The sequence below is a fragment of the Capsicum annuum genome, chromosome 6 (genome assembly GCF_002878395.1).
Source record: "Capsicum annuum cultivar UCD-10X-F1 chromosome 6, UCD10Xv1.1, whole genome shotgun sequence".
NCBI lineage: Eukaryota > Viridiplantae > Streptophyta > Magnoliopsida > Solanales > Solanaceae > Capsicum > Capsicum annuum.
The window spans coordinates 208,538,031-208,554,433 of record NC_061116.1 but is presented as its reverse complement, the minus strand read 5'-3'; the positions used below and the strand labels follow the sequence as shown (position 1 = coordinate 208,554,433).

Here is a 16,403-nt window from a genome sequence, read left to right as displayed (position 1 = left end):
TCTGTCCATTTTTTGTTCTTGGCCAAAAATTATGTTCTTGTTGTATCTTGGCCGAGATTTTTACTTTCATTGAGTGTTTCTAGTGTTAGTTTTGTTCTCCACCAACACTTTAAGTCTAAATATAAGTTTGATCTTGTATTTGTTGAAGTTGTAGTCGTGAACTTGGACTTGGCCGATTTGTTGTTGAACATTGTTGTGGTGGACTGTTTTGGGCTAGTGGCCTTCATCTTGTTGTTGTTATAAGCTTGGCCACGTGATATTGTTGTTCATTGGTGGCCTAAGAACCATTTTGTTGAAGTTGTAGTTGTCTTGGCCAAGTGTTGAAGATATTGTATTGTGAAAATTAGAAGTTGGCCGTGTGAAATTGTTGGTGTTCTTGGAGATTGTTGTTGGTTCTTCTTGGTGATTGTTGATTTTGTTCTTGAAGTTCTTCACAACCTTCATAGCTTGTTAAAATGAAGTGAACCTTAGATCTATAAAGGTGAAGGGACAAAGGTGAAGTTTTGTTAGTCTTGAAAGACTTACCGTCACTCATCAACTAGTCAATCACATATCAACCACTTTCCAACAACTTTCGATGATTCAAGGACCCATGTCTTAAGGAGAAGTACAAGTAAAGTCAAACTCTTGAAAATTGAAAATTGAAATAGGCTCCAAGACTTATTTTTCCCTCCTAAAACAAAATTCCACCAATCCAAATTAAATTTTTGACCAAGACATGAACATTTGAAAATAACAATTCGTTTGAAAGACCGCAACCAATACGTGGCTGCCACGTCAAGTTACTGTTCACGCATCAAATTTTGGCTCAAATTTCAGATTTCGTAGTTTCCATTTGTTGTTTCTTAGTTTCAATTTTGTTGGTTCCAATACTAATTGGCAAACTAGTACTCATCTACTAGATTGTTAGTTAGTCTTTGTGTTTGTTCATTCGTGTTAAACGTTTGTTGTGTGCTTTTCTCTTTTGTGAATTCGTTGTATCTTGTTGGTTTAAGTTCATAAATAAATTTTCTTTGAGTCAACTCAAACGAAAATCCATTCCGGACAAGAGTAGACTCGACCCTCAATTACTCACGAAGTACAAACCAGCTTTCAACACTTGTGAAACCAAGTATGAGATAAAATCGAGAGTGCGAGAGTGGTGAGGCATTTTGAACTAACAAGTTTGTTTTGTTGTTTGTTGTTGTCCTTTGCTTTAGGTACCATGGCTTCCACTAATCTAGATGCCAAGTTTGATCTCATTAATAACGATATTGGAGAAATGAAATGGCACGTGGAAAAGCTACGCCAATTGTTACCTAAACTTATCCCACAAAATCCAACTTTCCTTGTCCAAACACCTTGTGCCGAGAGCTTCCCGAAGGAAGAGGTGGGCTACCCCGACCCACACCAAGGTAAAGAGGAGATTGAAACATCTTTGGTACTTGATAGTAAACATATAGAGAGCGAAGCACTTGCTAGTTTCAAATCTATCCGTAAGATAGATCATGCTCTCTTTAGGTTTAATGTTTTGTTTGAAGATGATATAAACACTCTTAATGAACTTAGTGGTGAAAATGATGGTATAGCTTGCTTTAAAGGCTATAGCCGATATGCTAACCCACTATGGTGTGACAACATTCCTCCTAAAGATGAAAATCTCTTCTTGGAAGATGAGAGTACTCTTATGGGCAAGGACTCTATTACCAAGAAAAATAACAAATCAACCAAGCAACACCAACACAACACGCACACCAAGAACATCAACAGTGATCAAAAACACTAACATTGTTATTTTGCATATGTACAAACACAAACAACAAAAATCAAACTTCAAGAAACTCAACAGACACCAACAAATCGAATCAACGGTTCGACAACAAGAACTACAATAACAACAAAAATTTATATTATTGACTCCAAAAAGAGTAGAGAAGAAATGCAAGAATTTAGGGTTTTCTTCAGTTCTCATTTCAAATTTAAGCAACATCAATACTAGAAAAAAAGTTGGCTCAAGTTCCTTTTCTTTTCTTCATAACTAAAAAACCATAATTTTTACCTGTGAAAGAAGAAATATGACGATGAAGAACTCGAAGTTGTTGTAGACGGAGAGCACTGTTGTCACGTCGATTGATGGTTGAAAGTCGAAATGGAACTCGAAATGGAACTCGCTCAACTATTTATAGCTAGAAGTTGAAGTCACCGAGGATTGAAAGGAGAAATTTTGCAAAACTGTTGGTTGGGAGAGAGTTGAGAGAAATTGTCTCTCTCGAGAGAGAGGAGAGAGATGGTTGATTTGGAGAGGAAAGGGATGGGTTGATTTATATTTTTGAAAAGATTAGAAAGTTTTGAAAATATTAATGAAGTCCACAATTAACTTAATCAATTTTCCTAATTATGTTTGACCCTTTAAGTTGGTCAATGTTACAAATCCTTCATTCAAGACTTAAATGACACCTTTCCTTCAATTTTTTCCACTAACTCCTCCACTTGAAACCAACTAGTTTTACCATTTTCATTTCACACAAATTTAAAGAGCTTAAATAAAAAACGAAGGAAAATACGGTAATCTTTTTTGTAATTAAGATAATTTAATATGAGATATGGATACTAACTTTTTAAAAAGAGTTAGGGATATGGTGAAAAAAGTGAACTGTGGATGTTATTTTAGGATAAATAATGACAAAATATAAAAAGGAGAAAAATAAAATAAAATAAAATAAAGATAATATAGGTTGTATAGCTAATAAATTTCATTTGGTGATATTAGTAGTACATAGTATTTAATACATATCAAAAGACTTTTTCTCTCCGTGGTTGACCCCCATGTACCAGAGCCCCTCCCTCCCCCCTCCTTTAACCCCGATGCCACCGGATCCACCAGATCCTATGGAAGTAACTGCCACCTACCAACCCAAAGAATCATTCAAGTCAATCCTTCTTAATAGAGAGAGTTCTCTGAATAATCAATACCTCAGTCTCAACAACGGCAAATCACTTATGATTCCAAATGAAGCGGAGGATACAATAAGCTAAGTGAGGAAGATAAAGCAAGGATCTATGCTCTATGGCAACACTCAGTAATTGTCAAAGTGTATAAAAAAATTAGCACACAATTACTTGAGAAATAAAGTGAACGATCTATGGAAACCATCGGAACCTTTGATGTTGATAGATCTCGGAAATGAATTCTACATCGCCAAATTTCACAACCCTGAGAACATGCAAAAGGTCCTCCATGGTGGACCATGGTTCGTCACCAAAAATTTCCTATCAGTGAGACACTGGGAACCAAACTCCGTACCTGAGGAAGCTACCCAGACTCACACGGCAATCTGGATTAGGCTACCCTAACTCCCAACCGAATTCTACGATCGTAGTATTTTGGAAAGAACTGGGAATAAAGTAGGGAAATTGCTCAAGATTGATACTTGTACCTCTGCAGCCTTAAGAGGCAGATATGCAAAAATTTGCATACAAGTACCCCTAGGCCCCTAGATGAACCAGTGAAAATTTTCATTAATGTGGGTTCACATCAACAAAAAGTTGTCTATGAAGGGGAAGGGGTTCTTTGCACTGGTTGTGAAAGGCTGGGGCATACCATCCAAAATTGTCCCTTTCAAACCCACAAACACACAAAGCAACCCAGTAAGGATACACCTCCAACAGGAACACACACACTACAATAGAGGAATGGTGCACAATCATATTTTTAAAGAGAAAAGCAAGCATTAAACATCCCAAAGACGTCAAAAGCCTTGTAAGCAACGATCAATTATAGGTAAAGGTTTTCGATGCGACGGCATGTAAGTTTTTGAATCCAAATCCTTTCATGCCTAGTGCTAAAAATTTGATTAATAATGTGGAATTAATCCCTAATAGGGTGAAAGTTCCAAAAAATAAAAAAGAGGAAAATGGCTTTAAATCCCCCAATAAAAATGGTAAAAGAAAGTCCACGGTGGGGCATTTGGAACCACATGACCTGCCAGCCCTTGAGAAACTTGAGCTTAGCCAGGTCAACTTCTATAATGCCTCACCTAAGGCATTAACTCCCCAATTACCTCACTCCTCACATCTTGAGACCTCCGTCATTAACTCTTCAATGCCTTAACAGAGTAGCCAACCACGCCCTCCATGGGGAAGCTCTATCAGTTTTCTCCATCTCTGCGTCTTCTGGGGGTGAGTAAAACCATCACCACTAGGGATAATCATCACCCTAGGATGAATGACATGACTGATACAGTCATGTCAAATAAATCCTTTGATAAATCCCCTGCCCTTTTGAAGACCCAAAAGGCCATTCAAGGGAGTTCTAACATCCAGCAAGACCCAGATGGAAAATCCTTCTCCCACCAGCAACATTTTCCTAAAGGAACCACTCATCTTCACAACCTCCCCACCTCTTACAAATTGAGCTCCAACGTCATAGGCGGAGCTAGCTCTAGGAGGGGAACACAATATCTCACTTTGTGATAATAGGGGACCAACCAATAGTCCTAGTGATCCAAGACCCAGGCTGGATGGCTCAGATAATAAAGGAGGGGGTAGACCAAATTGCGGCGGAGCTCGGCCATCAAGTTTGGTGCCAAACATTACTCCAGGCTTAGAGGATGGGAACATTGAACATGATGAACTCGAACGAACTCAACTCGCTCATGAGCCACATGTTCAGGAGTTTTCCTTTTTACCTAACAGCTCCATACCTCTCAGAGACAGAAATTCTGAACTTCATTCCATGGAACCCTCTGGAGAAGTTCAATGCCAAGTTAATTCAACAGTTACCTCAAGAGGGCGCAGACCCAAAAAGATTAACAACTTTCAGTACTAGAGGAACTAAGACAATCCAATATAGATATGGAACACCTTCTGGTGGAGCTTGGGGAACCAGACTTAGAAAGTTTCATACTGGACAAACCTTTTCGAAAAGAGTTCAAAGAGCCTTCAAGATCAATTATTATTGCACTCTATTCCAGGGGTACAAAGGTCTTGAGTCTGACTCTGAGGAGTGCGATGGACCAGCTTGCACCATCACTAGCCCTAATCCCTCAGTTGGACCTGATCAAGAGCTCCCAAGAGGACAAGGAAAAGCAATTGATGACCAAATCCCCAACAAACCCATCTAACCCCATGAAATTCATCATATGGAACACTATAGGTGCCAACAACACCTCCTTTATACGTCAATGTAACACTCTCATCAAAGCCCACAACCCTTCCCTGGTAGCTCTCCTAGAAACAAAGATGGTTGATCACAAATATATTACTGAATCCCTTCACTTTGAAGTATATCTAGAGTCCAGTACAGTAGACATGAAAGGTGGGATAGTTGTCATGTGGAAGGAGGATCTCCTATACCTGCAGCACTTCTCTATTTTGCCCCAAGGCATCCACACAATTGTTAAGGCGAGCCATAACCAAAAACCCTTTTTTTCTCTGCTATTTATGCTAGTACTGAGCTTAGTAATAGATTACTCTTTTGGGAGGAGCTGTGTAATACAGCCGACACACTTTCTAGTGATTGGCTCATGGGTGGGGACTTCAATGAAGTCCTAGGGGCCAATGAGAAATTAGGTAGTGTTCCCATTAATAACAATAGGGTTAATAAGTTTTGGAACTGCCTAAATTATTGTTGTATGGTAGACCTGGGTTTCAGTGGGTGCAAGTACACCTGAACCAATAAGAGATACCGGAATAGGAGGTGCCTTATCTAGGAGAGATTAAATAGATGTGTTACCAATACCTCCTGGATAAACCACCACCCTAACTCTCTTATCACTCACCTCTCTAGAACTAAATTTGACCACTGACCCACTCTTCTATCCCTTTCCAACCACTGCAAGAGGATTACTGGAAAATTCTTTAGATTTGAGCCCATGTGATGTCCAAGGGTTGGTTGAGGAATATTTCCTGGGACCCACCTCCTTAAGACAGGCTATTTCCAATTTACACACTACTATGTCTCACTGGAACAAAACTATCTTTAGCAATATTTTTGTAAAGCTCAAGACTATTTTGGCAAGGTTAGATGGAATCCAAAAGTCCCCTCACTACTACTCTAGTCCTTACCTCCATAATCTTGAGAATGAGCTTCTCAGTGATTATGAGGGACTACTTAGATATGAGGAGGACTACTGGAAAACTAAGTCCAGAATAGCCTGGCTGACAGAAACAGATGCCAATACCTCCCTCTTTTATGCCTTTACCATCAATAGGAGAAGAAGAAATAGGATCTCTGAGTTAAAAGATGAGGTTTGCAAACCCTATCAATGGGGAAGCTGACATCCATAACCATATTTATAGATACTTCAGGGACATCTTCACCTCTAGTCACATCAGTATCCCCAATAGTTATTTTGCCCCTTACAACAACCACAACATCCTCTCTGAGGATAGTAGAACCACCCTTGACTCACCCTTGACTCACACTGAAATTATCCTTACTATCAATTCCTTCAAACCCCTTAAATACTTTTGGACCAGATGGCCTTCACCCTCTCTTTTTCCAAAAATATTAAAATTTGGTAGGGGGTAAAACAATCCAGTTCTGCAAAGAAGTGCTCACTACCAGCAGTATGCCCACTAAGAACAATGTCACTCGGATCTGTCTGATTCCTAAGTGTAAAAATGTTGCCATCCTGAGGAACTACAAACCCATAGGCCTCTGTAACACTTCCTATAAGCTTGTTACCAAAATTATTGCTAATAGAATCAAGCCCTACCTTCCCTCCATCATTGGACCCAGCCAAACAAGCTTCTTACCTAATAGGAGGGCCTCCGACCATGCTTTAATCATCCAAGAATACATCACCCACTTCAGGAAAATAAGGGGGAAAAACTCCAACATGATCTTGAAAATTGACCTTTGATAAAATTGAATGGTTCTTTATTAAAGACACCTTTTTGTTCTTTGGCTTCCCTGTCAAGCTTACTAACCTCATCATGTCTTGTGTAACCACCTTCTCCATTGTTATTCTTGTGAATGGTCCCAGAATTGACTACTTTAATCCTTCTAGTGGCATAAGGTATGGGGATCCCATGTCACCCTACCTTTTTATCTTCTACATGGAGAGGTTATGCAGGGGCATTAAATCTGAGGTTAAGGCCAAGAGATAGATCCCCATTAACAACACTAATGAAGGACCTAAGATCTCACACCTCTTCTTTGTTGATGACCTCACACTTCTGGCCAGGGCTAACCCCACCAATTGTCAAACCATTGCCAATATTCTAAAAATATTCAGTCTTCTATCAAGAAAAACTATCAATAATGCCAAATCCAAAGTCATTTTTCTAACAACTACAGCCAGGAGAATTCTTATCTCTGTGCCTAAATTTTTAATATCCAAACTAGCCAATTCTTTGGTAAATACCTTGAATTTCCAATCTTTCACAGCAAGCCTAAGAACAGTGACTTTTAATTCATCTTGGACAACATGAAATCAAGGCTTGCTGGTTGGAAAACTAAATTTTTGAACATGGCAGATAGAATTGTGTTGGCTAAATCAACCTTTAGCAGTATTCCTAAACACTCTATACAATGCATCAAGCTCAGCCAAATTCCATGAACATATCAACAAAATTCAAAGGGACTTTATCTGAAAAGTTGTGCTGAGAAAAGAAAACTATAGCTTATTAGCTGGGATACCCTAACCAACACAAAAAACAAGGGTGGCCTAGGACTCCACAAGAGTGAAACTAGGAACAGGGTTATGCATGCTAACCTGGCTTGGAGACTCTACAACAACCCTACAAGCCTGTGAGGGTAGAGTCATCACCTCCAAATACCAAAACAGCTGCAATACTTTGGCCTCAAGAATCTAGAAAAATGTGCTTAGGGGTTGGGCTGACAAATGGATGAGTTGGAGAGTAAACAAAGGGAATAGAGTGAGGTTTCTTTTAGATAATTGGACCCCTCACCTAGGTGGCATTAGAAGTCTTATTTCTAGTCCCTTAACCATTGCAGACACTAACATCATTATCTAAAGCATCCACAATAATGGAAGCTAGGATTTTTCCCTCCTATCCCTAGAGATACCCCAGCACCTAAAGGAGATTATACTTAGCACTCACATTCCCTATGCCTCAACTACTGAGGATAAACCCATTTGGGGACTGACCAGCAGTGCCCTTTTTAGCACTGGCAGCATGTATAACCTCCTTAGAGACTAGGAAAACTACCCCCACACTAACAGAAACTTCTGCAATGTGTGGAAAGCAAACACCCCCAATAAATAAAGACCTTCATTTGGCTTCTCACTCATAATAAAATCCCTACCAACTCCTACTCGAGTCACATTGGTATTCCTATCCCTCCTCAGTATCATCTTTGTCAAGATCAAGAGAAGAATGTTGACCACATTTTCTTCTATTGTCCTAATGTCAGGCAATTCTGGAATATGCTTTTCCATCGTGCTCAATTCAAACCTATGCATATTTGGTCCAACATTCTTACAACTAACTGGGAAATAGCTTGGCAGAATCTAAGAAGTAAACCTTTCAACAAATAGCTTACCTGGGGTACTCTTTTACCCCACTGTCTATGAGTCATCTGGCTCAATAGAAGTGATAACAATTTCAACAATAAGACTAACCACATTTCTATTGACTTGGCCATCTCTCTAGACACTGAATTTAGCTTGCTTGCTAGTAGGAGCCCCACTAATGCCACCACATACACCTTCATCCCTATTAAGTGGAATCCACCATCCAGTGACTTTCTAAAAATCAACATTGATGAGTCAGCTCTTAGAAACCCAGGGTGGGATAGTAGGAGTGATCAAGGATCACAATGGTCAGTGACTACTTGGTTACCACATGTGCCTCTCCCACACAACACCTATTATGGCTGAACTATTAGCCTTGTGACATGGCCTCACCATAGCCAAAACTCACACGTTACACAAGCTTTGTGTCGAAACTGACTCTGTTGTTATTCTCCAAATGCTTAACAATGATCATCCCTCCTATCATAATTTGCTAAATGAGTGCAGGTTGCTAATGGTGGAAACGCAGGCTACAACGCTCAAGATCTTCAAGGAGGCGAATGCAGTGGCGGACGTACTAGCAAAGGAGGAAATGGACGTACTAGCAAAGGAGGAAATTAAGTGTAGAAGAATCCGGTCTCCCATGTTGTTCTGACATATGCCACATTTTGTAACTAATTTTGTACTACTTGACAGTGAAGGAACCCCCTCTCATCGTAGAATTAAAACTACCTATATTCTCCTATAGGGCCGGGATGTGACCTCAAATAGTATTGTTTTGGCTCCTTCGCACATAAGGAGCGTAACCCCCCTCCCACCTTAAGTTTGAATGAAAACTTCTTTTTAACCAAAAAAAAAAAGTATTTAATTCATGAGATAAATACATATAAAGACAAAATTAACCTCCATTTCCTTAAAACTTTCAAAATCCTTTCATGTTTCTATCATGTTTACTTGTATAATTCTTCTGGTCGTAAACCAATTCTGAAGATAACAATTAATTTGTTGGTTTTTAGTTCTTAAACCAATCACTTGGCTTTGTTAATTTCTAATCAATTAAAGAATAAACATATAAATAACAATTACTTAGACTCCCATAGACACCGCCAATCCTTTCTAACGAGAAAAATAAGCTAGACAGATCATCCTAAGCCTTTAATAGAAAAAAAGGGACAAGTGGATCCCATAATATTATTAAGTTAAAAGGATAAAGTTGCTTAAATAATTGGGATAGTTGTTCGACAAATTTGTAAAGTTGTTCAACAACGGTGCAAAGTTGTTGGAGCGAAAATATTTAAAAAAAAAGTGATTGTGCACTAAATAAGTGCACTACCCTTTTTTTATATAAAATTGCACTTATTTTGTGCCTTTTCTGGATTGTGCACAAATTTTATGCACTTATATATATATATATATAAATTATAATGAACTTAAATAGTCAAAGCCATCTTTTATTTACAAAATTTACATAATGCACAAATTTTATGCACTTATATATATAAAAAAAAATTATAATACACTTAAATAGTAAAAGTCGTCTTTTATTACATAATTTACATAATGCACAAATTTTATGCTCTTATAAATAAAAAAAAATTATAATGCACTTAAATAGTCAAAGCCGTCTTTTATTTACATAATTTACATGCACAAATTTTATGCACTTATATATATAAAAAAATTAATTTGGCACTTAAATATGCCAAATTATGATGTAAACTCATATTTGCTTATATTCTTGACCATTGGCATGCATTTTTTTTTTGGTTCCTCATTCGGTATTCGGTATTTACATTGTTGCTTCAATTAATTTGGGAAAAACACTCCCAGAATTTTTTACATATATAAAACTCAAACTTAGAAACCTCCAATCTATCCCACCGCAAATCTATAGAACCAAGTCTTCTAAGCATTATAGCTTCAATAAGTTGTAAACCTCATATTTGTTCAAATTGTGGTTGATCTATAATATTAAATGAGGTAAAATATTATGCGAAGAATTTAACTATCTAATGAAACCTTGAGAGCGTGCATAAAATATTATTTTTAAAATTTAAATTAAAAATATCTAATAAAAATATTTTTTTATGTGTTCACGTAAATAATAACAGTTTGAATATGTAAATAAAATTTACATTGAAGTATTTCATAGGCACAAGTGGTAGGCTATTACTCTCGCATTTTCCAATTATATAAATCAACTTTTCTCACTTAAATTAATTAAATTTGACATCAATTACGGCAAATGACATACAAATACGGCGCAAGTAATTAGTCAAACTTGAAATTTTCAATTAAATTGCTCCAAGTAGCTGATATTTTGTTACTTTTAAGTGTATTATAAATTTTTTATATATATAAGTGCATAAAATTTTGTGCACAATTCAGAAAAAGCATAAAATAAATATAATTTTATATTAAAAAAAAAGGATAGTGCATTTATTTAGTGCATTATATAAAAAAAATAAATAGTATACTTATAAAAAAAAAATGAATAAATAGTCAGTTATTTAGTGTACTGTCCTATTTTGACGTTGTTTTGATGGAGAAAAAGATATTGTATACTTATTTTTGTGCAAACAATTCATTTTTATCACTTTTTAAATCAATAATATCTCATATACCGAGAAAGTGCTTGGTATCTTCCAATTTCAAACTATCTGACCTGTCATCATCCAATATTCTATTCAATTCACATTGACTTTCCATTCCACATGAACCAACGACCACACTGAACTCTTTCAATCACCTCCATCCATTCACAGCAACACAGTAGCAATGGAGGAGACAACAAAACACTCTCCTCCTATACAAGGTGTAGTAATAATCACACTACCCCCACCTGACAACCCTTCATTAGGCAAAACCATAACTGCATTTACACTCTCTGATTCACCACCAACCCATCATCAACCACAACAAGAAGAACCATCACAATCACAATCACAATCGCAAATAACTCAACCGAATAATCAAGATTCAGATACTAGTAGTAACTTTCTTCATGTTTCTTTACAAAGATCGTTTCTTTTTCGACCAAGAATCATTCTTGGACTTCTGGGTATTTCTATTATCGCATTATCCTTCTGGTCTTCACTCACTACACAAGATACCCTTTTTGAATTACGTGATGTTGACCATGATAATAAGAGTTCAAACAGTGCGTTTATTCTTCCTTTGTATCCTAAGCGTGTTGGTGGGGACTGGAAGTCGAAGAAGGATGTTGAGTTTAAACTTGGGAGGTTTGTGAATTTCAAACCGGATATTGTAATGGAGAGGGTCATGGATGGAGAAAAGATTGATAAGTCTGTTTCTGCTGCTACTAAGTTGGAGTACTCTTCTGTTAATTTTCCTGTCAAGGGTAATATTCATTCGGATGGGTATGTTTTGTTCAAGTATTTTATGTCTTTATAGTACATGTTAAACCGCTTTGACTTTTTCGTGTGTATTTACTGCTTCATATTTTAGAATCCCTTAGTGAACATCCTTAGTCATCAACTATTCCTCAGTGACCATTCCATTAAAACAAGGTCCTTAACATATTTAGAGGCTTAGCACATAATTTGACTGTTTTTAGCTGGTTGTCATAAGTGTACACTGCACTCCAACTTTGAGTGCGTACATCTAGACACCTCAACTTGGTGTCAATTGACAACTAAACACTCCAACTCGTCCCCAATGTGTCTCGTGGGACACCCAATGCTGGCTTAGCACATAAAGTTTGGAGGTGTCTAGATGATCATTTTATAAATTGGAGTATTCAACTGATACAGCGGATACGAGTTGAGGTGTCTAAATGTGTATATGCAAAGTTTGAGTGTTTACTTGTCAGTTGAGGCCTGTCTATTTGTGTATTATGCCCATTCTATGTGACAATAAGTTTAAAGAGTTAAATACCCTTTACTGAGAAAGTGATCATATAAGTTGTCTAGTTATTGTTTCCAATTCATAGTTTATATATTGCTCGAGTCACTACTCGTGAGAGAGGTTCTCTCATTTTCCTTATCATCCTATGGTGACATTTTCTTCTCAATCTTAAGTCTAAACCTCTTTTAACTTGCTCAACTTTTGCCTGCCAAGGAGAACAGGATCGATAACTCGACTCTCTGAAGTGTCTATCGAATTTTCATCTCAAAATTTAAACTCCGGATGGCCGGTCACTCTAATGAAATAACCAAGTTTTGATTAATTAGATTCCGTACTCTTCATCTTTGAAAGTTTCAGTGCACTCTACGTGATATATTTGTGACTATGAGAAGCAACTAGGTCATGAATTATTCAACTGGAGTACAAAGTTGATTTTAACATCATTTCCTGTATAGGTTGTACTACACATATATGCTTGTCGGGAATCCTCCTAAGCCTTATTTTCTTGATATTGATACGGGAAGTGACTTGATGTGGATCCAATGTGATGCTCCATGCACTAGTTGTGCCAAGGTGAAGCCTAGACCTTGCTTGTGTTGTTACAAGCTGCTTCTTCTTGTTCCTACCACTATCACTAGCTATGAATACTACTATTTAATAGGGAGATGTGGATAAAAAGATTGACAAAGATGCCTTATACACAAAAAGATATCTGTCTATGTCTTACTTGAGTGCCCTTTGACAGGGGTTGATGAATGTGGCATGCCTTATACGCATTATTGCACCTAGGTAGTTGTGGGTGAGGTGCCGGGCCTCTTCAATCACACTTTCTGCACCACTTGAGTTGCCGAAGCATAACTAGAAAGTCTAATCTTTATTTTCAAACTTGTGATCCTATACTAGTTCCTAATGTTAAAATCTTTCCCAGGGAGCCCACCCGTTGTACAAGCCCAGAAATTTCAATATGATACCTCCCAGAAACCCCTATTGTGTTGAGGTTCAAGAGAATCTGAGATCCAAGTATTGTGATAATTGCCATCAATGTGATTATGAGATAGAATACGCTGACCACAGCTCTTCTCTTGGGGTTCTCGCAAAGGATGAACTTCAATTGGTGCTTGCAAATGGGACAGGAACCAAGCCAAATGTTGTTTTCGGGTAAAAGTTATCCAAACCCTTAAAGTTGTGGCCTTAATATTTCTTTACAAGCTTGTAAGTTTTGTTTTGTGTTTGCCAGCTGTGCGTATGATCAGCAAGGCACACTTCTTAACACTTTAGCAAGTACCGATGGGATCCTTGGACTTAGCAGAGCTCCAATCAGTTTGCCTTCTCAGCTAGCGAGTCATAGGTTCATCAACAATGTTATTGGACATTGTCTTCGCACTGATACAAATGGGGGCTACTTGTTCTTAGGCAATGACTTTGTCCCACAGTGGCGGATGTCTTGGGTCCCTATGCTGAATACCCCTTTTCCGTGAGTATAGCATTTTGGGGGCTGCCCTATTTTCCTTTTTAGTAGTATTATTATATTTACTCCTCCTTTGGTTTGCTTATAATTAAGGTCTGGTTCTGTTTTTTGGTACTTGAGTTGCCTTATCTGTTCCATTTCTTGCTTTCTTTGGGTCATAAAGATCGCCAATTTATATGGCTAGTTCTTCGCATAAGCTTTAAAGGTTGCAAACTGCTTTTTCTGTATATGGTAAGAAGAGATGCTGACAAATGTCCAAACTATAAAAGCTAAACAAAAGAATGACAGTAAAATTTCCATGTCATTCTTCTATCAGTTTTACTTGTCTGAGTTTTCTTCATTTCAGTTCCTGTATGTTCTGATTAATTTCGCCCCTGTATATGTCCTGACTAATGGTGTACTCACAGGTCCTTATTAACCCTCATCTTTTATGTTTAGAAATCTTTATCAAGCACAATTGATGAAAATGAACTATGGAGGCAAAGAACTTCGATTAGGCAGCACGAGCGATGGGCACGGTACTGTTGTGTTTGACACTGGCAGTACTTATACATATTTTACAGATCAAGCATACAACACTTTAATTGCCATGGTAAGTCAGACTGAGTAATTCATTCCTTCAGAAGATCGCGAATTTATTATCACAAACTATTTGCACCTTTTTTTCATGATAAATGCAGCTTGAAGAGATCTCCAGTGAAGATCTTACCAAGGATGCATCAGATACGACATTACCCATTTGCTGGCGATCTAAATTTCCAGTAAGGTAGAAAATAATGCAAGTTAGTCAATGATTGGTTTCAGGAGTTGAGAGTTAAAATTTGGAAGTTGTATAGTATTTTTCAGTGTTTCCGTCTGGTGTGTCTATGCTAGCTGTTAGTGTTTACGAGAAACTTTTCTAGAGCTAGCACTGTGATACAGGAAATGATTTCAGCTACAAGCCAGCCTCAATATGCCTAATCAGCTTTGTTCTCTGAAATGTTGATCGGGAAAAAAAAAAAAAAAAGAATTCCCTTTTCTCCATTCCTGTTTCTCTATTGTGATGACTCCTTGCTAGTGTAATTGTTCTTTTTTGTTGTTTTCGTGCAGAACTATTGCAGAGGTTAGACAATTCTTCAAACCTCTAAACCTTCAATTTGGAAGCAAGTGGCGTATCGTGTCCACTAAGCTTTTGATTCCTGCAGAAGGGTATTTGACTATAAGTGTGAGTAATCTCGTTCTTTTCTTGGTCGATATTGGTACTTTGTCGTCCCCTTCCCCCTTCCTCTTTCCCTTCCTCTCTCAACCAACAACTGAGAACTTTTAAACTGCAGGAAAAGGGTAATGTGTGCTTAGGTATACTTGATGGAAGCAACATTCATGATGGTTCTGCTATAATACTTGGAGGTATTGTTTCCTAAATTGTCTGAATGTCATTACAGATTTATTTAAGCCAAATAATATTGGAGGGATTCTTGGAGTTAATAAGCTATAGCTTGTTAGCTTATTAAGTCCTCATGGTAGTTGCACAAATGATGAATCAGATCATAAAAGTTTTGAGTCTTTAACTTTTCAACTATAGCTATCATTTGATTCTTCTAAATCTTTCCATTTACTTGTATCATCCTCTGCAGATATTTCACTTCGTGGTCAGTTGTACGTGTATGACAACGTTAACCAGAAGATTGGGTGGATAAGATCAAATTGTGAACGACCACACAAACTTTCTAGTCTTCCATTTTTTTGACGAAGAACAACATAACTCAATTTCTACACTGTATTCTTCCTATTCTATATGTTTGGTAAGAGTGTCAGTTATGCTAAAAGGTTTTACTCCTTTTAGCCAGAAGTAGAGGCTGTATGTAATTGTTTATGTTCTGCTTTCTGATGTAGGTATGGTCTCATGGTGTGCATATCTAATTGTTTGTACCACTCTTTTCAATTTTTTTTTCTATTGATGCAATGGTAGTAAAATCGTGAGTATTCCTAGTCAAATAATTGAACACTAAACAAAATGTCTGAGGAATATATTAACTTAATAAGCTATCCCATTAATTGTCCCATTCAAAGGCAGATCCTGCACATGTAAAACCGGTAGTCCTATTTCTCCAATTTAATCACCACGTTAAAATACGACTGCTGGAAACAGCCTCTAAGGTCTACATTCACTCTATCCTTCCTAGATCCCACTTGGTGTGCATATTCTTAATATAGACTACCCCAATTGAGGGTGTAGTAGGACGTCGTTAATGCGAATATGACCGCCAGAAACAGCATCTAAGGTCTACGTTCGCTCTATCCTTCCCAGATCCCACTTGGTGGGCATGTTCTTAATACAGACTGCCCCATTAGAGGGTGTAAGTAGGACATCGGTAATGTGCTTACAACTTCAATCAACTTTGTCGCAAAATTAGCAAGATCATAAGCACCCAAGAGAGCGTCAATGAGGTGAGTAAAAATCATGACTAGAATACCATGATTCATATTCTAATCCAGAAACAAAAAACACAGTACAGGATTTCTGCCTAATGGGTTTACGATTACTGACAAAATAAGTGCAATAAATGCAGCCCCCCACCGGTTTATCTTCTGCAGTTCTGCTAACTTTAGCCAGTGTACACTCAACA

At 37.5% G+C, this 16,403-nt stretch overlaps 1 protein-coding gene across 1 annotated transcript; it reads left to right on the top strand.

Annotated features, from left to right (window-relative positions):
• The first annotated feature begins 11,074 nt into the window (after positions 1–11,074).
• On the top strand, positions 11,075–15,689 carry LOC107855447 (aspartyl protease APCB1). The gene is made up of 9 exons (XM_016700468.2): positions 11,075–11,842; positions 12,785–12,902; positions 13,258–13,487; positions 13,567–13,803; positions 14,236–14,389; positions 14,478–14,563; positions 14,887–15,001; positions 15,111–15,183; positions 15,411–15,689. Exons 1-9 carry the CDS (start codon positions 11,241–11,243, stop codon positions 15,521–15,523), a joined length of 1,728 nt encoding a protein of 575 aa, XP_016555954.1. The 5' UTR covers positions 11,075–11,240; the 3' UTR covers positions 15,524–15,689.
• The last annotated feature ends 714 nt before the right edge of the window (positions 15,690–16,403 follow it).